At 41.5% G+C, this 25,224-nt stretch overlaps 3 protein-coding genes across 6 annotated transcripts in view; 2 read left to right on the top strand and 1 right to left on the bottom strand.

The window, feature by feature from the left end:
• The window catches only part of tbl1x (transducin beta like 1 X-linked), a 30,900-nt gene extending 27,134 nt beyond the window's left edge, over window positions 1-3,766 (top strand). For both annotated transcript variants that reach the window (XM_089002906.1, XM_089002905.1), the window contains 5 exons: window positions 23-97; window positions 194-321; window positions 640-805; window positions 898-999; window positions 2,136-3,766. In XM_089002906.1, the coding sequence (XP_088859032.1) occupies window positions 23-97; window positions 194-321; window positions 640-805; window positions 898-999; window positions 2,136-2,162 (498 nt within the window). In that variant the 3' untranslated portion in view covers window positions 2,163-3,766. The remainder of the gene's footprint in view (window positions 1-22; window positions 98-193; window positions 322-639; window positions 806-897; window positions 1,000-2,135) is intronic.
• Window positions 3,767-3,902: 136 nt separating this feature from the next.
• gpr143 (G protein-coupled receptor 143) lies at window positions 3,903-15,760 on the bottom strand. Its single transcript, XM_089002907.1, has 10 exons — window positions 15,458-15,760; window positions 14,728-15,028; window positions 12,782-12,891; window positions 12,076-12,170; window positions 10,281-10,373; window positions 9,607-9,716; window positions 9,425-9,533; window positions 9,215-9,332; window positions 8,148-8,403; window positions 3,903-4,826 (listed from the first exon to the last, which is right to left on the bottom strand). Exons 1-10 carry the CDS (start codon window positions 15,554-15,556, stop codon window positions 4,723-4,725), a joined length of 1,395 nt encoding a protein of 464 aa, XP_088859033.1. The 5' UTR covers window positions 15,557-15,760; the 3' UTR covers window positions 3,903-4,722.
• Window positions 15,017-23,798, top strand: LOC148894830 (ankyrin repeat and SOCS box protein 9-like). 3 transcript variants are annotated; one of them, XM_089002915.1, is made up of 8 exons: window positions 15,017-15,184; window positions 15,697-15,865; window positions 15,939-16,018; window positions 17,851-17,958; window positions 18,911-19,061; window positions 19,140-19,274; window positions 20,712-20,903; window positions 23,063-23,798. In XM_089002915.1, exons 2-8 carry the CDS (start codon window positions 15,799-15,801, stop codon window positions 23,077-23,079), a joined length of 750 nt encoding a protein of 249 aa, XP_088859041.1. In that variant the 5' UTR covers window positions 15,017-15,184; window positions 15,697-15,798; the 3' UTR covers window positions 23,080-23,798. The 3 variants fall into 3 exon arrangements, with proteins under 3 accessions (XP_088859041.1, XP_088859040.1, XP_088859042.1); XM_089002914.1 differs by lacking the exon at window positions 23,063-23,798 and adding an exon at window positions 21,591-21,875 and having other exon boundaries at window positions 15,018-15,184; XM_089002916.1 differs by lacking the exon at window positions 23,063-23,798 and adding an exon at window positions 21,631-21,875 and having other exon boundaries at window positions 15,019-15,184.
• The last annotated feature ends 1,426 nt before the right edge of the window (window positions 23,799-25,224 follow it).

The following is a 25,224-nucleotide window of genomic DNA, read 5'->3' as shown; positions in this document are numbered from 1 at the left end:
CATGTGTGTGTGTTTATGGTAGAACGAAGTTAACGCCATTAAGTGGGATCCATCGGGAATGCTGCTCGCCTCCTGCTCAGACGACATGACCTTAAAGGTGAGAACAGTTCTGTGCCTTGGGATTTAAAGACAAACCACACACCAGAAGGGAGGAGGACACTTTGCACTCACATCATCTCTGCGTTCGTTCCAGATTTGGAGTATGAAACAAGATTCGTGCGTCCATGACCTTCAAGCTCACAGTAAAGAGATCTACACCATCAAATGGAGTCCAACCGGACCTGGCACGAGCAACCCAAACTCCAACATCATGCTAGCCAGGTGGGAAATTTCTTTCACATAATTTGTAGTACAAGCAAACGGTGCTGCACCCTGACCCACATGTGGACGCTTGTGTTCCACTTCCCCACACAAAATGAAATGTACTGACAAGCTTATAATTCACTCAGGAAATAAAACTGTCATCATCAGCAAAACTCTTTTACAACTTCCTCATCTCATGTTTACCACCAGCACACACCGTGTAGTTTGTTAATAGTTTATTTGTTTCATTTCATGGCCTGTCTGGGATGAGGGGGGGGCAAAGCTTACGGTATATACATAACATTATTTGCTGCATTTTTTTCTTCACGCCTCTAGCGCGTCATTTGACTCAACCGTGCGGCTGTGGGATGTCGAGCGGGGGGTCTGCATCCACACACTAACCAAGCACCAGGAGCCCGTCTACAGTGTGGCCTTCAGCCCGGACGGCAAGCACCTAGCCAGTGGCTCTTTTGACAAATGCGTGCACATTTGGAACACCACGGTGAGTCTCGGCCGTGGCCTTATCTGCTCAGGGTTGACCAAAAAGCACCGTCTGATCCTATTTTTTTTCCCTTCACCGTGGTGTCGTTTCAGACCGGTGCTTTAGTGCACAGCTACAGAGGGACTGGTGGAATCTTTGAAGTGTGCTGGAATAGCACCGGGGACAAAGTCGGTGCCAGTGCGTCAGATGGCTCTGTAAGTGTCCACATAGTGGAGTAAGACATGTCCCACGACACAGACAAAAGTTCCACTTAGAAGGTTCCACTTAGACAGTAAAGAGTTCTTTCCTTCTCTTATTGTACATTAATTTATCTCCAGTGAGCACCCTGCAAACATACAGATTCACATTTGAAAATGTACATTTTTTTATTAACCCGTCCTTCGTTATTTGACAAATTGCCAACTATTTGTTGGCAATTTGTTCCCAGGAAGTGCCATAGTTTCTTGGTGTATAGGGCGCACCCAAAAGCCATCGTTTTCTTCAAAAGATGACCCTGTGCCTTTTAGGCAGGTGCGCCTTATATGTGAAGTAATTTTCAGCACCCAACAGGTCTCGCAACTGCCACTGATTCCGTTTCCCCCTCTGGAAGAAGTAGTGCGTAACCCCAGCCTCCACCACGCCTTATGATGTCGTGTGCCTGATATTTGGAAAACTTTTATATATTTATATATCATATTTGGAAAACCTTTTTCATTCATTGAAGGTGCGCCTTATAGACCGGTGCACGGTATATATGGAAAAAGTTTTAAAATACACCATTCATTGGCCGTGTGCCTTATATTCCGGCACCTCATACACCGGCAAATACGATAAGTTGTAGTGAGTTGAGGAGTTTCCCTTTCATATTCCTTCATACGGTCTTGTAACATGTATAGCAGGCCGGAACAGGTAATCCAATACAAATTGGCATTTCAATGTAAAAAAAAAAATGCAATTCTCAAATGCCTATTCATTCAATCAATTTTTGGTTGTCATGTATTTGTGTTTATTTTCTTGTAAGTCTAACAGTTTGTAAAAAAAATTAAAATGCAATCACTGTATTGGTCGGAGGGGTAATCAACTCTCATCTGTAGGGAATTCCAAACTTTTCGGGGTGACATTTGCCAGCAAATTTTTGCTATTTGAGCCAAGGTTTGTCATTGTGAATTAGGGTGGGGTAACAATTATTGACTTTACTACTGTGTTTGTTTCGGTTCACGGTTGAGTACGGTCCCTTCAAACAGAAATCCATCATAAGCAGAGGACCCGTCCGTGTATTTTAATGTCAAACGCAAAGTTCACGAGATGGAAGCTTTCTTTCCACTAGTCAACAATCCTTTTCCTTCTGCAGGTATGCGTCCTCGACCTCCGGAAATAGCAAAGTTGGCCGGCAACTCGTTGGAATGTGAAGCAGACTGCCTTCTTTAGACATCAGCAAATCCTCTCTCGTTGCTCCTGTGGGGGGGGCGTGGCACGTAGATGGAGTTAAGTACAAAAACAACAACAAAAAAACTCACCGGAGTGCACAACAACAACAAAAACAATAAAAGGAAGGAGCGATCCAACGCCCGCAGCGGGAGTCGGCGCACCTTAAATCCGTCAGTCTTGGCGCGCGCGTTGACGGTGAGCCCCAATAGAGGCCAGCAAAGACAACATCTGAGTTAGCACCGACTCGTTGAGTTTTACGAGGCATCTCATGAGGGGGCGCTGTCATTTGCCCTTCCTCCATCTATCCCCCCCCCCCCTCTCCCGCCTGCTGCGGCGGACCTCTGCGGTCCAGCTGCTTGGCAGGACGGATGACTTAACTGAGACGCATGCCAAAAGGCAACCATTGACGGGAAAGAAGGCTTGTAGAATTCCTCCCAGCAACTCAGCGGAGACACGATGAGGGTGAGCAACCATAGCCAAGCCCCCGCTTCCAATGGGGGGACGGCCCGTCTGAAGACCCCCACCAGCCACCTCCATCCTCTCTCCACAGATGGACAGTGCGAAAAACAGTGGAGCCCGTTTTTCCACCCAAAAAAAAAATATACAAACCTTCCAAACCGGCCCAATTTGCTTCATAATTGGAAACATCACGGACAAAAAAAATGTGTGGAAAAAGTGTGGTTTACAAAGAGAATTTTTCCCTTTTTTGGATGTACATGTAAAGAATGTAAAGATATGTAAATTAGATTAATACACAGACTTATATACTGTGTATATATGTTTATATACAGTTCACCTTATTGACGTCACGTTAGGGGCTCACTAATGGTTAGAGCGGTCCTTGCTGATGGTCCGCGACGGAGCCGCTTTTTAATTCAAAATGTCTTTTTCCAGGCAAGGCACAAACGGCAGAATTGACGAAATGATCACCTTCGTTTTTGGTCGCGTCTTCGCATTGTCTGTTCAACGGGCGAAACAAAGCCACACCCACCTAATTAGACCGTACAGCTACGGCGGGTACATTTGTCCACTTTTTATTCCGCCCCAAGCTACAGAAGCATTGAAATTCAATATATATATATTTTAAATTCGGATTTAGCAGCAAAGGACACATTTTCAACTCATTATACCCTGCTCTTTTGTTACTTTCCCTTTTCACCAACATGCGCTCAAACAATGTGAAGCGCACCATTTCCCCCTTTTCCTCACAGTGGCTTCTGCGATTCCCTCCCCCCTGCTGGAAGTGAAAGGCAGACATGTCCTTTTTTTCCTCCCACACACCCCCCTTTTTCATCTTTTTTTTTTTGTCAAACGTCACAATAGGATGTCAACGGGTGGTCCTTCGTTTTTCTGACTTTTTCAGAGCCATTATTGTCTGTGTCAGACTGAGAAATTGGGCTGTGGGTTTGGTGGCAAAATGTGGATGAAACGCTGTGACAGCAACTATTACTATGTCTCTGGCGCACCCTGGTCCAGGGTGTGATCACCTGTTTCAAAACAAAACATTCAAGTCATTCAGTGTCTCAAATAAATCACTCTATTTTGATATCGGAACATTTGCGCAATCAATTGTCTTTTTTTTTTGGATCTGATCCAAAATAGAACTGTATCCAATGAGGGAATGCATTAAAGGACAACCGACGTCTCCGGACTAGTTGTGTCCATAGTTTGTAAAATCGCTTCAAATGACTTTTACTGAGCGTATTTTACAAAGATTCCACCGCAAAGAGCTATATTTTACATTTTAAGACTGAATATTCAGGAAGCCTTGTTTTTGAGTTGGTGACGAGTCCTCACGTCACGGAAGGAACGCCCCTGACCGAGAAAGTGACACACAATGCATTTTGCGGTACTTTGTTTGGTCTGAAAACTTCGTGTTGATGGCAAAATTAGAAGGAAAACACATAAATAACACGATGGTGAATCGTTGTGTCTTGTACCGAGTCAACTATTTGATATTTGCTGACACAAATTCCAAGCAGACAAATCCACGGAGCTCTGGCGCCATCTTCTGCATTTTCTTGGGGTGCTACACATCAGTCTTGATGCCTCAAAATGGCCTGGAAAGACTTCTTTAATCGATTGCAAACATTTATGCTTTCCTCTTCAGAACTAAAATCAACAATGTACACCGCATTTAGCCTGTTCTCAAGGTCTGTGTAAGCTCTCAGTCATACAGGAGTGGTCCATCAATGAAAAGGTTTCTTCAGCTGTCATTTGTACTTCTTTGAAGGTGTCGGACGTGTGTGTGTATGTATATATATATATATATTTAGGGCCAGAGCTACCAGCAAAATGTTAGTTCGCTGACGAAGCCTCTTGAATGAGAAGCGTACAGATGACGGCTGAAGAAACCTTTTCATCGCTGTTCTGAAGGATTACCACACAAGGGAATTAGAAAATGAGACATGCCTAAAAACTAGAATTCTACCGTTTTTTTCCGCCCACCTTTTTTTTTTGTTGTATTTTTTTCTTTATACCAGCAGTACTTAAGTGCGATGTGATGTTGGCTAGAGCTTCCCTGACGTCCCCAAGGATTCTTCATCAGCATCTATATCGGCATAGTCTGGGAGCCCGCTGGATATGTGGATTTCGACGGTGCTAGATTCTGAACCTAGCGAGACAAAACAGGGAAGGGGTGAGGGGCAATTATTACTTATTTTTCTTAAAGGACAACCGACCCTTTTTATTGAGCGTATTTTACAAAGATTCCACCGCATATAGCTATATTTTACGTTTTAAAACTCGCGCTGAATATTCCGGAAGTCTTGTTTTTGAGTTGGTGACGAGTCCTCACGTTACGTCACTGAAGGAACGCCCCTGACCGAAAAAAGGACACATTGTAGCAGTCCTTCCATCACGTCAATGCATTTTGCTGTACATTGTTTGGTCTGAAAACTTCGTGTAGCACCAAAAAGAGGCAGAAGAGGGCGAAAAGGCTCTGTGTAAGGAATTATTCGGCCTGTGGGAATGTTTTTCTGATGTCTGTTAGGAAAAAAAAATGGTGTCGGTTGTCCTTTAAATGGATTCCTCTCTTGCAAATGCATCCTGGGAAATACATTTGCTAAAATACTTCAATTGGTTGCATTGGTAATGCATCCGGCACAAAAAAAGTCAAAATCTTTGTCGCCTATGCTAAGAATATGGAAGAAAAAAGGAATTCCCGACAGATTATGTTGCATGTCTCAAATTATATGTTGCATTGGCATAATTTTGCATTTTTTTGGTTGCTGTTATTCTTTTGAAGTGTCTCAAGTGAAATGTGTCTCAAGTCTTTGTGACTCATGTGATACAGAAAAATCTGAAATAATTACATCATCTCATGTGGAAAGTTTGAAACGCCTGCAGACACGAGTGAAGAGCATAGTGGATCACGCCAGGAAAAGAAACGACAAGGGAAAGCCAAGCAAAAGGTAAATTGAAAACATGAAATGTTGTGTACTGTCGCGCATGTTGTATACACGCACACACACAAAATGTTAACGGATCCGACAGTTTTAGGGGTTTGTTTTCATTTAACTAATTTTTCTCCTGTGCCAGAACTGCTCACACCCACTAAATCTCTAATTGCAAAAAGTGATTATTTTTGAAAATTGCAAACTCCCCTTTCACTTTGTATCGTAAGAATGCTTAACGGACAACCGACACCATTTTATTATTTCCTAACTGACATCAGAAAAATGTTTTATAGCATCTAAAATACCGAAAAACACGCAGGCTGACATTTTTAGTCAAATGCAAAACACCAATAAAAATGACTTAAAGTGTCCTAAAACTACTTCAAAACGACCCCAGAAATGGCGAGTTTCAGAAGGTCCCGCCCCCTTGTTCGTGACATCACGGCAAGACATCTTGCCTTGCTCGAGAATCATAACAATGGCTTCAGATTTGGAGAAGATGCTTTCTTGGTACTCATCCAGTCATGAATATGATTCAAATAGTTCTGAGAGGAAATCATAAATGTTTGCTATCGATTAAAGAAGTCATTCCGTGTCATTTTGAGGCATCTGGACTGCAATGTAGCGTCCCAGAACATTCACAAGATGGCGCCCAAGCGCAATGTTAGACTTTAGATCCGCTTTGCAAGAGCCACACAAGCTCGTGACATCTCGGATGCTTTCACCGAACCCGAATGCAATAGAATCATCTGTGTCTTATTAATAATGATCATGAGCCGTTGGGATAACCATCACATGTCTTGCCCCCCCCCCCCCCCCCCTGCCCCCTTTCCAAAAACAGGAAATGAAAACCTTGGGACAAATATCCACATTTTTATATGAGCTATTATTTTTAATCACACACTGTCTTATTTTTTCTTTGCTATGAAAGGGAATCAGAAATGGTATATTTTCAACCCAGTCTTTTTTTGCCTTTCAGGGTAACCCCTTACCACACTTTGACTCAATCACCATGACAACACATTCCCGCTTAGTCCAAACTGAAGGGTAAACCTGGCAGTTTGGATTTGAAATGATACCTTTTGTGAAGTTTGCGACTTTTCTGACACATACTGTACATTAGCAAAATGACACTATACAGTGATACCTCGGTTTACGAACCCCTTGGCTTCCAAACTTTTCGGTTTACGAACCTTAAATGTAAAATTTTACCTTGGCAAATGAACTTTTTTCATACACGGAGCTGCCTCAATGAAGTGATGTGTTGTTCGCGAACGAGCCCATTCTAACAACAAAATGGCAGCCGACTGTTTTTGTCCTCTATTCCCCGCCCCGTCTTCGGTTAAAGCCACGTGATTGGTCAAGAACGCAGCAGTGAGGGGAGGTGGTTTAAACATTAAAGAGACAGGCAGACGACAGAGAGTGTGACAAAATAGATAAAAAACTGAAATTTGGTCTTGTTTCAACTTTGATAGTTCAAAGGCAGAGTGTAGACTGCAAGGTTAAAATTCCCATCAATGAGTCTCCACAAATAACCCGCACTAGCCATCAATTTGAAATGAAAAGACGAGCAGGGGTACCAGCTATTAATGTTTCTAAGTGTGTCTGCTTGCATCTGTTGCTGTTGCAATATCACAACTTCCAAGATCTACAGCCCAGAGTTCCTTGGGACACTATGCAAAAAGCTATCCATTGCATCAAGCCATCAACGACCATCACAAAGGTAAATAAAACGACTTCATTATACAGTACAGTTTATTTCTTTAATTATAATACCATAGCACATTTATTATACATAAAATAAGGTATATTTTGTGTAGTTTTAAGGATTAGAAAATTAAGAAAGATAGTAGAAAATTATGTTTTATATGGACCTGGGAACGGATTATTCTCATTTTAATGGTTTCCTAGGGGAAATTAATTTTTGGGATACACACTTTTTGCCTTACACACTCTGTCTGGGAACCAATGAAGTTCGTAAGCCAAGGTATCACTGTACACACATTTGAGATTTTTGTGAAACTACTGAATCAGCTTGATTGACCTATTTTTGTCTATTTTTTTGTCACAATAGGCACCACCTCCCATTAATATCCGGCCTTAATGATGTTTTCGAGTCACGATGTTCAACACTGCCTCAGAATCAAAGATGCTAAAGTGTAGGAGTTACCAACAGTTGCACATTTACCAAGCCCACTGTATAAGTAGTTCACTGGTAAGATGCATCTTATATTTTTTTTAATGTTGTTAAAAATGTTCTGTCGAATGTACAGTAATCCCCCCCCCCCAAAAAAAAAAATACATTTATAATTAGCTTAACAAACAATTACAGTATGCAGGATGTTACATAGACTCCAAGCTTTATTTTCATTATTTCCAGCAGGGGGCAGCAACATTACCGGTAAAAAGAAAAAGTTGATCACAGTGCGCTGAAAACCTCACATTTCTTCGGTCAAATAAAATAAGCAGTCCGTTCGTCCCTCATCACCAGCCCTCATACATCGGCGAGTTATTGGCGGCGCCGCGAGGCCGATTACCTTCTGAGAGGACGCTGATGGCGTCGGACTGTAGCTGACCGTTGCCATTCATGTTTTTCTTGGCCTCTTGCACGTGACTCTGGTAGAGCAGAGCTGTGCCCACCATGGTGTCGTGCCTCTCCGCGTGGGCCACTGAGGTGGAGGCCGACTCCCAGGCCAGCTCCCGCCTCCTGCCCGGGCTCAGGTCCACATCGAAACCCATCCAGCCGTGGAAGGCCAGCGTGTTGAGAAAGGCCTGCATGGGGTTCAGTATCCCCTGAGACATAAACGACACATGACTCGACTTCAAATTTGATCAATGAATAATGTGGCGATCCCAGTAGGTGTCAAGTATATCCAGTGATACCTCCACTTACGAACGCTTTAGCTAACGAACTTTTCGCCTTACGAACATCTAATTCGCGAGAATATAATCTTGGCATACAAACTAGTTTTTGGGAAACACACGGAGCGCCACAATGGCTGGCGGACTAGTTTTCGGCGGAAGAACACCAAACCGCACGGCCGAACAGCGCCACCGTGGCTAGTTTTCCACACCCACTTTCTTTCAGTGCACTCAGTGCAGACGTGGTTTGCTATCGAGGGGAGTACTTTTGCTATTATAGGACCGAAAAAGACCCCACCACAGGCTTGTGTTAAGCCGAAGAGGGCACAAAAGAAAATTACAGTCGAGCAAAAGAAGGAGATCATTGAAAAACACGAACGAGGTGTGCGTTTGTGTGACTTAGCGTCCCAGTACCAGTATGCTATGTCGACCATTGCTACGTGTGGCTCAGGGTGTTTCTGTGTTGTCTAAGCAACGGTCTCAGGCAATAGGAGAGATTGAACATTTTCTGTTGATTTGGATTCACGAAAAGCAGCGTGCAGGGGACAGTGTGTGAGGGTATTATCGCCGAGAAAGCACGGCAACTTCACTCGGATATTCTTTTTCTAATGTCAGTTAGTAAACAAAAAAATGGTGTCGCTTGTCCTTTAAATGATTAAAAAGACATTTGTACAAAATAAAATAAACACCATCCCATCAATTAAATTCCCCTGGCCTGGAATGTGTGTGTTATGAATTTTACCATCATAAACCATGTGATGAGGGCAGCATTCCTGATATTCCGGAGGCTACTGTCATCAATGTTCCCCTGAATCTCCAGATAGAAGAGGAGACTCTCGTTGATGATGTTGGGAATCCAGCTAGAACACCAGAGTGTTATGATTATCACACAAATATATGTTCATAATATCATGATGACAACACCTTGCAGTGAAGACAACCAGAAACCTACCATATAAAGAACACCAGCATGATTTTAAAGAATCTTATTTTGATGGCGCTGGCAAGCCGCCGCTCATTTTCTGTGTAGATCCCTTGACGTCCTTTTAGCAACGATGTCACTAAAAGAAGTAGAAGAAGAAATGTTTTTGTACATTCGGGTAAGGTTTTTCTGATTCGGTCCAGGACGCTGACCTGCAGATGCGGTTCGGTTGAAGAATATTGGGTTGGCGATGAAGACCAACAGCATAGGTGCGTACGTGGTGACATAGTGAGGGATGGCATGCTGGAAACCTTGTTCACAACTGAACAAATGTGAAATATACACATTAAAAAGACATGATAAAGTAACACAGGAAACTCACTATAAGAGCAAAACAGCAAGGTCATAAGGTCATAACGCTTTATCTGGTTTATCACAAAGCTGCCGAATGACCTTTCGATGAAGTTGTTCCACACAGACGTCTCCGGACAAGTTGTGTCCATAATTTGTAAAATGGCTTTAAATGACTTCTACTGACAGTATTTTACAAAGATTCCACCGCATATATCTATATTTTAAGTTTTAAGACTCGCGCTGAATATTCCGGAAGTCTCGTTTTTGAGTTGGTGACGAGTCTGTATGTGACGTCACTGAAGGAACGCCCCTGACCGAAAAAAGGACACATTGTAGCAGTCCTTCCATCACGTCAATGCATTTTGCTGTACTTGTTTGGTCTGAAAACATCGTGTTGCACCAAAAAGAGGCAGAAGAGGGCGACAAAGCTCTGTGTAAGGAATTAATCAGCCTGTGGAAACGGGCTGATTAATACCTTACAATTGTGCTAAAGGTCTTGAACGGACGAAGAGGCTGAGCGTAAGGGTCTTACTTGGAAATGGAGGGGTAGTAGAGCATGGCCACACCCTCAATACATAGCAGCAAAGCCAGACCCCATGTGATCATGTGGTACAGGATAATGGTGCTAAGGGAGAAAGGGAACAGTTCATGAGACCGCGCTCACATCCACAACACATGCTGCAGTTCTTTGTCCACGGGCCGCGGTTTAATGATAAAACTCTTCACTGCTTGATGAATGATTCCCTACGACATACATCCTAAGCAATGGATGACTTTCAGTCAATGAAACATTAAAGGACAACCAACACCATTTTTTTGTTTCCTAACTGATATCAGAAAAACGTTTTATAGCATCTAAAATACCCAATATGCTTTCTTGTTACTCATCCAGTTATGAATATGATTCAAATAGTTCCAAAGAGGAAAGCATAAATGTTTGCAATCGATTAAAGGAGTCCTCCCATATCAATTCGAGCCGTCAATGACACCAATGTAGCGTCCCAGAAAATGCACAAGATGGCGCCCAAGCTCCGTTGGAAATAGGCTGATTTGTCTGCTGGGAATTTGTGTCAACTAGTATCAAATAGTAGTCTTGGTGCAACACACAATGATTCACCATCGCGTTATTTATGTTTTCATTCTAATTTGGCCATCAACACGAAATTTTCAGACCAAACAAAGTACCCAAAATGCATTGTGTTTCGCTTTCTCGGTCAGTGACGATATTTACCGTGACGTCACGGTAGGTATCGTCACCAACTCCAAAACAAGACTTCCTGAATATTCAGCGCGAGTCTTAAAAGGTAAAATATAGCTATATGCGGTGGAATCTTTGTCAAATACGCTCAGTAGAAGTCATTTGAAACCATTTTACAAATTATGGACACAACTTGTCCGGAGGTGTCGGTTGTCCTTTAAAAGCAAATGGGCTTCCACCCAATGAATGAAGTCACAAAAACACAGAAAATACAAACGCACTGATGAGAACAGATGACACGAATGTGTGAGGCAAGACGAAAACAAGACACAAAACAAATGTAATATCTTAAGTTATTCACTGCCAGACGACTTGCAAAAAGGTGTCCACTCCAGTGCCAGGGTTTTTGTCATTTTCACTCAAATTGCAGAACCCACAGAATATTGAGGTGTGCATGAACATTCAATACAGTGTAAGAAACCTTCGACGCTCTTCTTTCCTCATGAAGAAAACGAGTTGATTCGTAAATTATATGGGTCTGGAGTTATCTGAGCTTGAAATGGGGGTGGCTGTACAAAATACAATGCATACATATTGATTTATACAGTGCTTTAACAGCAGTTGAAGCTGTAAAAAAGCGCAGTCATGGACAAAAGGCAAATGCTGCCCCCTCGTGGTACGGAAAAACATTGCCAGAGGTCTGACCGCAAACATCATGCAATTTTACAAGTTTGATTTGCTTTTGCGGGCCAAATAAAATGATGTGGCGGGCCAGATTTGGCCCCCGTGCCTTGACTTTGACAACAGTTCTCAATGGAGTCACCATCTTGCGCTGAAAGAGATGACTCCAAAAATGTCAGGAAAAGCCTACCAGAACACGAGAACTCTATATGGGGTTAATCATAGGCTCTCAAAATAGTGGCAGATGGCATCTTTTATCGGGGGCTTCAATGTCACTTCTGAACGGAGCCACATGCCCACTGACAAGAGGTTGTGCACACTTGTGCAACTTCATTATCTGAGCGTAATCAATATAGTAAGAGAAAACGGGCCTCACATAGGTTGATTTATGACAATTATACGACGTACGCACAATATTGCCTTTCTGGTTTCTTTCAAAGCAATTCACCTAATTCCTGCAGACGTCTTGACCACCAGGAAGACGTCAACGGCGTAGCAAAAAGTCCACCAGAACGAAGCGCTGTAGAACAACTGGATCCACATCTGCAAAGATATACAGTACAAGACTTTTGGCATCGAGAAGCCTTAAAGGACAACCGACAATGTGTCCATAATTTGTAAAATGGCTTCAAATGACTTCTACTGAGCGTATTTTGAAAAGATTCCACCGCATATAGCTATATTTTACGTTTTAAGACTCGCGCTGAATATTCCGAAATTCTTGTTTTTGAGTTGGTGACGATTGCAGACGTGACGTCACTGAAGGAACGCCCCTGACTGAGAAAGCGACACGCAATGCATTTTGGGTACTTTGTTTGGTCTGAAAACATCGTTTTGATCCTTGATGGCGAAATTAGAAGCAAAACACATAAATAACACAATGGTGAATCGTTGTGTGTTGCACCAAAACTACTATTTGATACTAGTTGACACAAATTCCCAGCAGACAAATCAGCCCATTTCCAACGGAACTTGGGTGCCATCTTGTGGATTATTCAGCGCGAGTCTTAAAATGTAAAATATAGCTATATGCGGTGGAATCTTATTAAAATACGCTGAGTAGAAGTCATTTGAAGTGATTTTACAAATTATGGACACAACTTGTCCGGAGACGTCGCTTGTCCTTTAACGACCGTGATTTTCTGACAATTTACCGCACTGCCGAGGCAAAAGACATCCGGCCAAAGGTCGGTGCTGTTGGCTTCGGAGATCTTTTCCACGGTGTTGGGTAGGCCCACCCACAGAGAAGACCTCAAAATGATACCTGGGAGATATAATATAAAATCAATCCAACAGTGAAGAGATTCAGAAGTAAGCTCATAGTGGTTGTAAACTAAAACTAATTTTAATAATTAGGCAGATCAAAGATTTGATGGACATCAAATGTCCTCTTGTGGTCGTCACTGCTTTCATAGACGTTGTCCCACAGCACCACATGAACAAACTAATGGCACACTTTAAAATGTCCTCCAATTCTGAAATCACGCATCTATTTTATTTTAATAATCTATTTTTTTTTTCAGGTGACGCTTGGTGTAAAGCAGGGGTGTCAAACTCATTGTTTGCCATGGGTCACCTTGTCATTATGAAGGCCGTTATGAATTTAAGGAAACCGTTAGTACACATATTACATGTAGAGCGCACAACAAATTAATGAATAACTCGTTTTACAATTTGAAGTAAATAATAATTCATGTTATTGCGGTTTACATATGACAATTTAAAATTTTGGTTTGGACTTTAGCAAGCATCATGGAATTTCACAAGTTTGATTGACTTTTACCGACCGAATAAAACGATGCGACTGGCCATATTTGGCCCCCGTGCCTTGTCTTTAATACCTTGGTAAAGTTTGAGAACCATATACAACATCAAAAATCATCAAGAGATGTATATTTTGAGTGTCAGTTAATTACAAAAAACCTGGACGCAGCCACCGTATGTTGACGCAATACACTTACATATCTCAAATATGCTTTTTTAATATACTTGCACTATGTACCGTTCTTTATGAAACCTTTTTTGCACAGTTACAATATACATCTCTGACCTCTGACATTTCTATTATGCTTAGAATACTTTGTTTTTTTATCTTTTCACTCTCCCACCCCTTTTCAAATTGCTGCTGTGGACTGCAATTTCCCCATTGTGGGACTATTAAAGGACAACCGACGTCACTTTTTTGTTGCCTAACTGACATCAGAAAAACGTTTTATAGCATCTAAAATACCCAAAACACGCAGTATGATATTTTTATTCAAATGCAAAACACCAATAAAAATGACTTAGTGTCCAAAAGCTGCAAAAAAATGTAGCTGCGAATTGGGCATTTACAGAAAGTCCCGCCCCCAGTTCGTGACATATGCTTTCTTGTTACACCTCCAGTTATGAATATGATTCAAATAGTTCTGAAGAGGAAAGCATACATGTTTGCAATCGATTAAATAATTTATTCCATGCCATTTTGAGGCAACATTAGGGGGAAATGTCTCACCCAAAAAAAGGCAGAAAATGGCGACAGAGCTCCTGTGAGGAAGCCCGTTTCCACAGGCTGATAAATTCCTTATATGGAGCTTGGACGCCCTCTTCTGGCTCTTTCTGGTGCAACACGAGGTTTTCAGACCAAACAAGCATTGACGTGATGGAAGGACTGCTATACAATGTGTCCTTTTTTTTTCGGTCAGGGGCGTTCCTTCAGTGACGTCACGTACGGACTTGTCACCAACTCAAAAACAAGACTTCCGGAATATTCAGCACAAGTCTTAAAACGTAAAATATTGCTATATGCGGTGGAATCTTTGTAAAATACGCTCGGTAGGAGTCATTTGAAGCCATTTTACAAATTATGGACACAACTTGTCCGGAGACGTCGGTTGTCCTTTAAAGGCTTTCTGATTCTGATGAGCCAAAATATTAGCAATTTTTTTTTAATGTATTTGATATATAGTATTATATTTATTATAAGTTTATAATATTTTATGCCTGATTCAGAACTGTTGTGCATAACTGTAAATTCCAACTACACCATTAAACATTTACTCGTCGAAACCCAGTAGAAAATAAATGTAGTCAAAGTAAAAGGAAGTGAGTTAAGGGTCACCCGTGCATCCCAAAATGTCACACAGGCTGATGATGAAGAGTATCCGCGATGAAGACGCGGGTCTGGGCAGCGGGTGGTGGCCGAGCCTCCTGTAGCCTTTCCTCTTGGGCAGGAGCTGCAGGACGGTCAACAGAACGCTCGTGGCCGCACTGGCCACCGTCACCATACCAAACAGCGATGGATGGAAGGTGACCACCAACTCGGTGGCCGCGTCCCGGTTCGAGCAGCAGAACGTCTCCAGCCGCGGCGACGCCATGACGGACTCCGCAAACTCACCCAGGCGACCCCGGTTTGCTTGGAACTGTGGCACGAGGGGGGAAAAAGGGGCAGAAAAAAAATCGTCGGCTTCGCCTGATTCTTTGACGGATCACATGGTGGCTACATCATGTGCTTTCATTTAATCCCCCCCCAGCAGCTGCTCGGCGAGTGTGATCGCGGCGTGCTCGGGTGCCTCGAGGTGACTTTTTTCACTTATTTTTCAAGACACTACATTAGGTACGATATAACTGCGAAAAAAAGACCAATACATCACTGGAATTAGAATCATTCATGGCTTCAGTGCTACACGTGCTACAATTCATTGTTACATACGGCGTTACATACAGTGTTACATACAGTGTTACATACAGTGTTACATACAGTGCTACAATTCATTGAATCCATCACACATTGTTTATCCTCTAAATTAGAGGCACAACTCAACACCATGTTGTCATATTAACTCATTCACCGCCAGACGTGGAAAAATTGTGTCCACTCCTGTGCCAGGGTTTTTGTCATTGCCACTTGAAACAAACAACATATTCCTCCCATCTATCTTGAGGCACATCTTTGGTGTCTAATGTCAACACGGCAATTCCAACCCGCCCAACAGGCCTCCCTCTTACTAGTGGCACCTCCTTCGGCTTAGTCACACCCACACCATTGAAGCTTTCTGCTTCCTGGAGGTCAAATAACTGCTTTGAACAGGAAATGACATCACAGATACGAGGATTTTGGAAGTCGAGAACCCAAAACAAGAAGCAGATGTTGAAAAAACAAGTTTTGGTCCAAGCTTAAGGGGGAAGAAGCATGTCTGGAGGACCTGAAGAGACTCAAAGTGAAACTTGTGTTTTCTTCTCCAATCCTTTAATGGGTGGTGAGTGTCACACAGGAGCTGACTTTGTTTCTTGCAAGCATGTGACGTCAATGTATGTGCATCGTCGACGCAGATGTGGAAGCAGACTGGACTCCAATTCATGATGCAGCTTCAAACGGTCGCATGCTGACTTTGCAAAGGCTCATTGCTCAGGTAACTACGCTTCAAATTCTTTTTCAGACTTCCTAAGCAAACTAAACATCAACAGGGGTCATCAACTAATGTACAACTAGACGTTCCGCAACATAGCTAGTTAGCACAATGTTGAATTTGAAGTATGTACAGTGATACCTCCGCATACAAACGCTTCAGCTTGCGAACTTTTCGCCTTGCGAACATTAAATTCGCCAGCAGATAGTCTCGGTTGACGGACTAGTTTTTGGCGGATGAACACCAAACTGCACGGTTGAACGGCGCTACGGTGGCTGGCGGACTAGCTTTCCACACCCCGTTTGAGTGCAGACATGGTTTGCTATCGAGTGGAGTACTTTTGCTATTAGGGGACCGAAAAAGACCCCACCACAGGCTAGTGTTAAGCCGAAGAGGACTCAAAAGAAAATTACAGTCCAGCAGAAGAAGGAGATCATCAAAAGACACGAACGAGGAGTGCATTTGTGTGACTTAGCGTCCCAGTACCAGTACGCTAAGTCGACCATTGCTACCATCCTTAAGAACAGCTATTAAGGGTGCGTGTGTGGCTAAGGGTGTTTCTGTGTTGTCTAAACAACAGTCTCAGGCAATAGAAGAGGTTGAAAAACTTTTGTTGATTTGGATGAACAAAAAGCAGCTAGCAGGGGACAGTGTGAGTGAGGGTATTATCGCCGAGAAAGCAAGGCAACTTCATTCGGATATCATCAAGAAGCAACTACATCAACAACCATCACAAAGGTAAATAAAACAACTTTATTATCCAGTATAGTTTATTTATTTAATTACAATACAATAGCACATTTGTTATACGTAAAATAAGGTATATTTGTATAGTTTTAAGGCTTATTTAGTAGAAAATTATGTTTTATGGGTACCTGGAAATTGATTTTTCTCATTTTTAATGGTTTCCTATGGGAAATTGTTTGGAAGACACACTTTTCGCCTTACACACAGTTTCTGGGAACCAATTAAGTTCGTAAACGGGTATCGCTGTTTTTAGGCATTATTTGTAAGTGATTAAAAAGTTGTCATTTTCTGTTTTATTTTGGTCATTTTATATATATATATATATATATATATATATATATATATATATATATATATATATATATATATATATAAAGTAAAGTCTCGTTATATCGATATCGGATATATCGATAGTCCCGGTTATATCGATACTATTTCTATGCACGCACGGAGAAAATTACATGCAAACAGGGTCGGATATATCGATAGTCCCGGTTATATCGATATTTTTTCGGACTCCCTTGAATATCGATATATCGATATATATATATAATATATATATTACAAGAATACATTTGGATTATTAAATAAACAAATAAAAACATTTTATTCACACCGAGATTGATTTCAATCAATAAATTATGAGAGTGGCAGAATATTGGCCGGACTGTAATTTTTCCCATTTTATGAGATTTTTTTTTGACACTCTTCCCCCCCCCCCTCCCCACCGCAAAAAAAATGTCCAAGTAACATTGCTTTTTTATGATGAACAGATTTTGCAATCAGTTTCCCCCACAAATATGGCCAACATCTTCATGTGAAAATGAATAAACAAATGCAGGCAATTGGATTTTTGCAATTTAGTCACAGTAAAATCTGAATAATATTGCATGAAAGGAATTGGAGAACAAAGTAACAATTCTAGTTGAGACCAAAAATAAAGATTTGCAAGATGAGTAGTAATGTTAAGATAAAATGTAATATTTGTAATTCTTTTACCTTACCCATCACTGATATTTTACTAATAGGGGTTTGTACAAAACATCGCAGAAAGTGATGCTACAGAAAGGCAATCTGTTGATCGACAGGGTGCATGTGTGAACCTGAGAACGTTGGACCAGGTCTCGCCCCTCCATGGAGCATGCGCACGGGGCCATGCAGCCTGCGCCAAGCTGTTGCTGCAACATGGTGCCAATGTCAGTATGATGTCATAATACACGTTTATTTTTGTGTTTATTTATTTGCTTGTTTGTTTTTCATTTATTTATTTTGAACGCAACAATTTTATGATCAGTGCTGACTCAGCACACTCACCTGCATGCTGATATATCCATTAATATCAAATAAACACCCATTTAAAGGACAACCGACCCCTTCGGACAAGTTGTGTCCATAATTTGTAAAATGGCTTCGAATGACTTCTACTGAGCGTATTTTACAACGATTCCACCGCATATAGCTATATTTTACGTTTTAAGACTCGCACTGAATATTCCGGAAGTCTTGTTTTTGAGTTGGTGACGAGTCCGTACGTGACGTCACTAAAGGAACGCCCCTGACCGAGAAAAAGACACATTGTAGCAGTCCTTCCATCACGTCAATGTATTTTGCTGTACTTGTTTGGTCTGAAAACCTCGTGTTGCACCCAAAAGCCACCAGAAGAGGGCGTCCAAGTTCCATGGAAGGAATTTATCAACCTGTGGAAACGGGCTGATTCATTCCTCACAACAGCTCGGTGGCCATTTTGTGCCTCTTTTTGGGTGAGACATTTCCCCCCAATGTTGCCTCAAAATGGCACGGAATAAATTCTTTAATCGATTGCAAACATGTATGCTTTCCTCTTCAGAATGATTTGAATCATATTCATTACTGGATGTGTAACAAGAAAGCATATTCTCCGAATCTGAAGCCATTGTTTTGATTCTCGAGCAAAGCAAGACGTCCTGGCGTAACGTGATGAACAAAGGGGGCGGGACCAACTGAAACTCGCCAATTTCCGAGGTCATTTCAAGTCGTTTTGGGACACTTTAAGTCATTTTAGCATTGGACTAAAAATATCAGCCTGTGTGTTTTAGATATTTTAGATGCTATAAAACGTTTTTCTCCTAAAACTCCTAATCTGATGCAATCAATTTGTCGAAAAAAAAGGTCAACAGTGAGACATTAGATGGACAAACGGCGCTGTCGGAAGCGTGCGGCCGGGGTCATGTGACCTGCGTATCGCTGCTCCTTCGGCATGGAGCGGGGCCTCAGCGGAGTGGCTCATCTGAGTCTCCAATGCATGTGGCCGCAGCCAAAGGTAAGTCGATCGTACCTTTGGGGTGCTGCAAATGACACGTTACGCTAACGTCACCTTCTTGTAACCATTTTGGCATAGGTCACCCAGAGTGCATTGAGTGTCTCGCGCAGCACGGCGCCGACTTAGATGAAAAGGTAGATCAGTCTGGCACCCCTCTGCATGCCGCCTGCTCCCATCAGCAGCTGACTGCTGTGAAGAAACTGCTTCAACTCGGTAAACATCCTGATGGCTTTAGCTACGACTGACAACGTGGGTAATGAAATTGTCCTGGCTATGGCCTGACGGAGTTTTCTTTCTATGGGGGTATCTTATTTATTTTATTTTATTTATTTTATTAAGGAAGCGTGGAAATGTCATTGTAGAGTCAACATTTTTCACTGACAAATACAGTATGTTCAAATGTGCTTGTTGGATAAATGCTACAAAGGCAGCATTTGGACATACAGGTTATTTGTGAGTACCTTAGAATGTACTCGCAAGTATACAATGTTCAAATGCACTCGAAAGTACGTCAGAACGTGTTTACCGAGAAAAAAAAAAGATCCACGCTATAGCGATTTAGCACACTTTAAGTCATTTTTATTGGTGTTTTGCATTTGACTAAAAATATTAGCCTGTGTTAAAATTCCCATCAATCAGGCTCCACAAATAACCTGCAAAAGTCATCTGTACACTTGATGCAAAAAGCTATCAACCCAGCGAAACAGAACACAATTAATGAGGAACTAGGTAAAATTATCGCAGAGAAAGCACCTACAAGGGATCATTCCTCAAGATGCTGAAAGAAGAACATTCCTCATTAAGTGTTTAATGCTGATGAAACCGGCCACTCCATTCCATCAAGCCATCAACGAACATCACAAAGGTAAATAAAGCCACTCTATTATACAATACAGTTTATTTCGTTAATTATAATACCATAGCACATTTATTGTACATAAAATAAGGTGTATTTTGTGTAGTTTTAAGGCTCAGAAAATTTGAAAGTAGAAAATTATGTTTTTAGAGGGACGGATTATTCTCATTTTAATGGTTTCCTATGGGAAATAATTTTTTGGGATACACACTTTTCTCCATACTGTGTCTGGAAATCAATTAAGTTCGTAAGCCAAGGTATCACTGTACTTTGGAGATCGACTGGTCGATCGCAATCGACGTATTGAGCAGCCCTGACTGAAAAAATGTTTAAAACATTGCATCATATTCATCACATTTAGTCTCATTGTGCCATTTTTTTTGGACTAAGAAAACCAGACAGTAATGACAAGCAACATATCGGATCAACATGAAGTTTTCAAACCAAACAAAGTACCCAAAATGCATTGTGTGTCACTTTCTCGGTCAGGGGCGTTCCTTCAGTGACGTAGGGTGAGGACTCGTCACCAACTCAAAAACAAGACTTCCGGAATATTCAGCGCGAGACTTAAAACGTAAAATATAGCTAGATGCGGTGGAATCTTTGTAAAATACGCTCAGTAGAAGTCATTTGAAGTGATTTTACAAATTATGGACAAGAAAAAAAGTAGCATTCAATCCATCTACTGCTGTTGATGGAAAGAAGCCTCTCTGCCATGCATCATAACACAATTAATCTTATGAAATCAACACCTTTCTGACGGCATCCATCTTACCGCGCCCCTTCTCCCAAAGGTGCGAATGTAAACATGGGCCGGTCCGGGGACTCACCCTTGCACGTCGCCGTTCGTGCATCCAGTCCAGAGATGGTGTCGGTTCTGCTGGAGCACGGGGCCGACGCCTCCATGCCCAATGCGGATGGCAAGCGGCCGCTGGACCTGGCGGACCCCGCCAGCGTCGTGGAAAAGCTGCTCAGACAAAGCGCAGGTATTCCTTTCCGTAGTCCTCATTGTGAATAAGAGTTGAGATGATACAGTGAGACCTCAACGTACGAACTTAATTGGTTCCCAGACAGAGTGTGTAAGGCGAAAAGTGTCTATCTCAAAAAAAAAAATTCCCATTGGAAACCATTAAAATGGGAATAATCCGTTCCCGGGTTTCCATAAAATATACTTTTCAACTAAATAAGCCTTAAAACTACACACAACATACCTTATTCTATGTATAATAAATGTGCTATTGTATTGTAATGAAAGAAATACACCACATTGTATCATAAAGTCACTTTATTTACATTTGTGATGGTCATTTATGGCTTGATGGAATGGCGTTGGAGGTCAAAGGGAATTGCTGTTTGGAAAGAGAGGCGCATTACATGACGACTGTAATTAAAGAAATAAACTGTGCTGTAAAATAAAGTTTGATTTACCTTTTTGATGGTCGTTGATGGCTTATGGAAGGAGAGTCACCTTCCATAAGGACTGTTGGTGCTGTTCGGTCGTGTGCTTCCGCCGAAGATCACTCCGCCAGCCGTGGTGGGTGTGTATTATGAAAATAGTGCTTATTATAAGGTTTAATTTTCAGAAATTTGACGTTTGTAAGACGAAAAGTTTGTAAGATAAAGTGTTTGTAAGTTGAGGTCTCACTGTAAATTAATCCTCGGCTCATCTTTAGGAGTCCCAAAGCTGATGCAACTGTGCCGTCTCCACATCAGGTCCACTTTAGGTAAACAGAGGCTGCGCTCCATCATTCACCTCCACCTGCCCACAGTACTGCAAAACTATCTTTTGTGGAAAGATTGATAATTTGTTTCATAGACTGAATGTGTAGCTTAAAGGACAACCTTCTAATTTCGCCATCAACACGAAATTTTCAGACCAAACAAGTCCTTTAACAACAGCTGACGTAAGATTAAATAAATCATGTACTGGTTGGCCAATAAAAAAATATTACTTGGAATACACATTGTTGAACGAGTGTGCTGAATTATCTTACTAGTAGGGAGCGTTTCTCGTACATGGACACTGGATGGCAATTATAAATGCTTCAAAGCAGCTTTCCGGAATCTTCCTGGTTCATGGAAGCTACTGCAATTCTCTACTTTACCGACAGAGGGAGCACTAGGATAAACCTTGACGCCAAACTTGACTTTGAAAGTTGAATACAAAGTCACGTGAAGGTCAACAGCGACCCCCCCCCCCCACGATCGACAGCATGTTGTATTCATGAGCTGGCACTTTTTTTCTCCCATCTTTGCTTTCATCTCTGGTTGTTGTTCTAAATAGATTTTTTTGTCTCCCCAACCAGGCCTCAAGTGAGCCTTTTCAATTGAATTTACATAATTTAGTCAGCAATATTGAAACCGGAAGTGCTGCATTTGAATGGAAAACTGAATTCTCTGATCGAACTCTGACATAAAATGTGTACAACTCACAAATCTGGCTTTACTTTTGTCACTTTACTTATTTTGTTTTATATATTTATTTTATCACACCACATGAATTGACCATTTTATGCAGCAATATAAGTGATTCCAGAGTCCACCATAGCTTTGACTTTAAAGGACAACCGACATCACTTTTTTGTTTCCTTACTGACGTCAGAGAAAACGTTTTATAGCATCTAAAATACGCAGTATGATATTTTTAGTCAAATGCAAAACACCAATAAAAATGACTTAGTATCCAAAATCTGCAAAAAATGAACCCGGAAGTGGCCAGTTTCAGAAGGTCCCGCCCCCTTGTTTGTGCTGTCACCCCAAGACGTCTTGCCTTGCTGGAGAATCAAAACAATGGCTTCAGATTCGGAGCTGATTAATTCCTTACGCGGAGCTTTGTCGCCATCTTCTGCCTCTTTTTGGTGCTACATGAAGTTTTCAGAATACAGTAAAGTCTCGTTATATCGATATCGGATATATCGATAGTCCCGGTTATATCGATACTATTTCTATGCACGCACGGAGAAAATTACATGCAAACAAGGGTCGGATATATCGATAGTCCCGGTTATATCGATATTTTTTCAGACTCCCTTGAATATCGATATAACGAGACTTTACTATATATATATATATATATATATATATATATATATAAATACATTGACGTGATGGAAGGACCGCTAAAATGCGTCTTTTTTTCGGTCAGGGGCGTTCCTTCAGTGACGTCACGTGAGGACTCGTCACCAACTCAAAAACAAGACTTCCGGAATATTCAGCGCGAGTCTTAAAACATATTTTTCATTTTTCTATTGATCCCCTCTCCCAATTTGGCTGAATGGCCGGCAGTCACGCTAACATTGAAGCAACTTTGATTTGATGTAAAATCAATGTTATCCGGGGGCGTGTGGCTGCTGTCAGCAGAGAGACGCGACACGGCGTGGAATTAATGACGGCAAAGACATCATTGCAACATGAATATGTGTCGGAACGTCACATGACCGGCAAAACCGCCTTGAGGGTGTGACATCATGAATGTTAATTTTGGCTTGTGTGCTGAGCATTTCAATATCTGTCAAGGGGGAAAAATGTGCTATCAGTGAATGGTACGTGCAAATATTTTTGGTGACTTTTCTGTCACCTTTTTGTTTGCATTTAATGTAAAATAAATTTGTTTATTTATTCCCATAATTACATGCACTAAAAAGGGATTGACACTATTTGCCAAAATCGTTATTTATTTAGATATTTATTTATTTGGATTGGATTAGCCTTTGTTAGTCTTGCAGTGGAGGAATTTACATTCCACAGTAGCAAATTTATGGAAGGAAGAGGGAAGGAAAGGAAGAAGTAGAAAAACAAAATGGCTGCTAGCAAGGCCGCCATCTCGCAGCGCATGTATGTATGCATGCATATATGCATGTATGCATGCAGGTATGCATGTCTGCATGCATGTCTGCATGTATGCTGTATGTATGCATGCATGTACGCAGGTATGCATGTATGTATGCGTGCATGCAGGTCTGCATGTATACATGTTTGCATGTATGCTGTATGTATGCATGTATGCTGTATGTATGCATGTATGCTGTATGCATGCATGTATGCAGGTATGCATGTCTGCATGTATGCAGGTCTGCATGTATGCATGTATGCTGTATGTATGCATGCATGTACGCAGGTATGCATGCAGGTCTGCATGTATACATGTTTGCATGTATGCATGCATGTATGCAGGTATGCATGTCTGCATGTATGCAGGTCTGCATGTATACATGTATGCTGTATGTATGCATGCATGTATGCATGCATGTATGCAGGTATGCATGTATGTATGCATGTATGTATGCAGGTATGCATGTATGCTGTATGTATGCATGCATGTACGCAGGTATGCATGCAGGTCTGCATGTATACATGTTTGCATGTATGCTGTATGTATGCATGTATGCTGTATGCATGCATGTATGCATGCATGTATGCAGGTCTGCATGTATACATGTTTGCATGTATGTATGTATGTATGTATGTATGTATGTATGTATGTATGTATGTATGTGTGTATGTGTGCGTGTATGCGTGCATGTGTGCAGGTCTGCATGCATGTATGCAGGTCTGCATGTCTGCTGTATGTATGTATGTATGTATGTATGTATGTATGTATGTATGTATGTATGTATGCGTGTGTGTATGTATGTATGTATGTTTATTTATTCTTTTATTTGTTTATTTATTTTGGTCCTTCTTTGACCTGAAATTGGGTTATTTCTCACCCAGGTGGGGTTTAAAAATCACACACATTCCAGGTTTTACATGTCAAAAAAGTTGCCAACAATCTGAAGCACTTCAATTCCAAAGTAGGTTAGACCAAAGCAGTCTCGCAGGCCCTTGTGAACAAACTTCCACTAATCAACGGCATTAGTGTGCTCATTATTGCCGCGGAATCGTTGCACTCATCAGCGGAGCGTGTTTGGACAAACACGTTGATAACCAAACCGGGATGTCAGTTTGTCACGTGGCTTACTTGATTGCTTGGTGCGGAATCTTGTTGCGGATCAAGCAGATTGTCTACAAGCTACAAGGGGCCCTTGCACACGTCGTCCATGAGCTTTCCTCTAATTGCGTGTGTATTTTTAGCGGCTAATTAAAAGCAATGGAGACCCAGATCTCCCGCAGTTTCGGATCCAACCGGTTTTTCAATTACACACAGTTTTTTTGTTGTTTTTTTTCCATTAAAGTGGAAACTGAAATAAAATGCAGTCTTGGGAAATAAAGTTCAAATATTTCATGACTTGAATGAAGCTGTGTTTGCAGCAGCTGTGTTTGTTTTCAACATTTAGCTTGTAGCAGAAGTGCACATTCCACTGGTGA

The sequence above is a fragment of the Hippocampus bargibanti genome, linkage group LG08, assembly GCF_051943395.1.
Source record: "Hippocampus bargibanti isolate YZ-2025 linkage group LG08, ASM5194339v1, whole genome shotgun sequence".
Lineage (NCBI taxonomy): Eukaryota > Metazoa > Chordata > Actinopteri > Syngnathiformes > Syngnathidae > Hippocampus > Hippocampus bargibanti.
The sequence above is the reverse complement of the archived record's forward strand: the minus strand, read 5'-3'. Positions and strand labels throughout refer to the sequence as shown.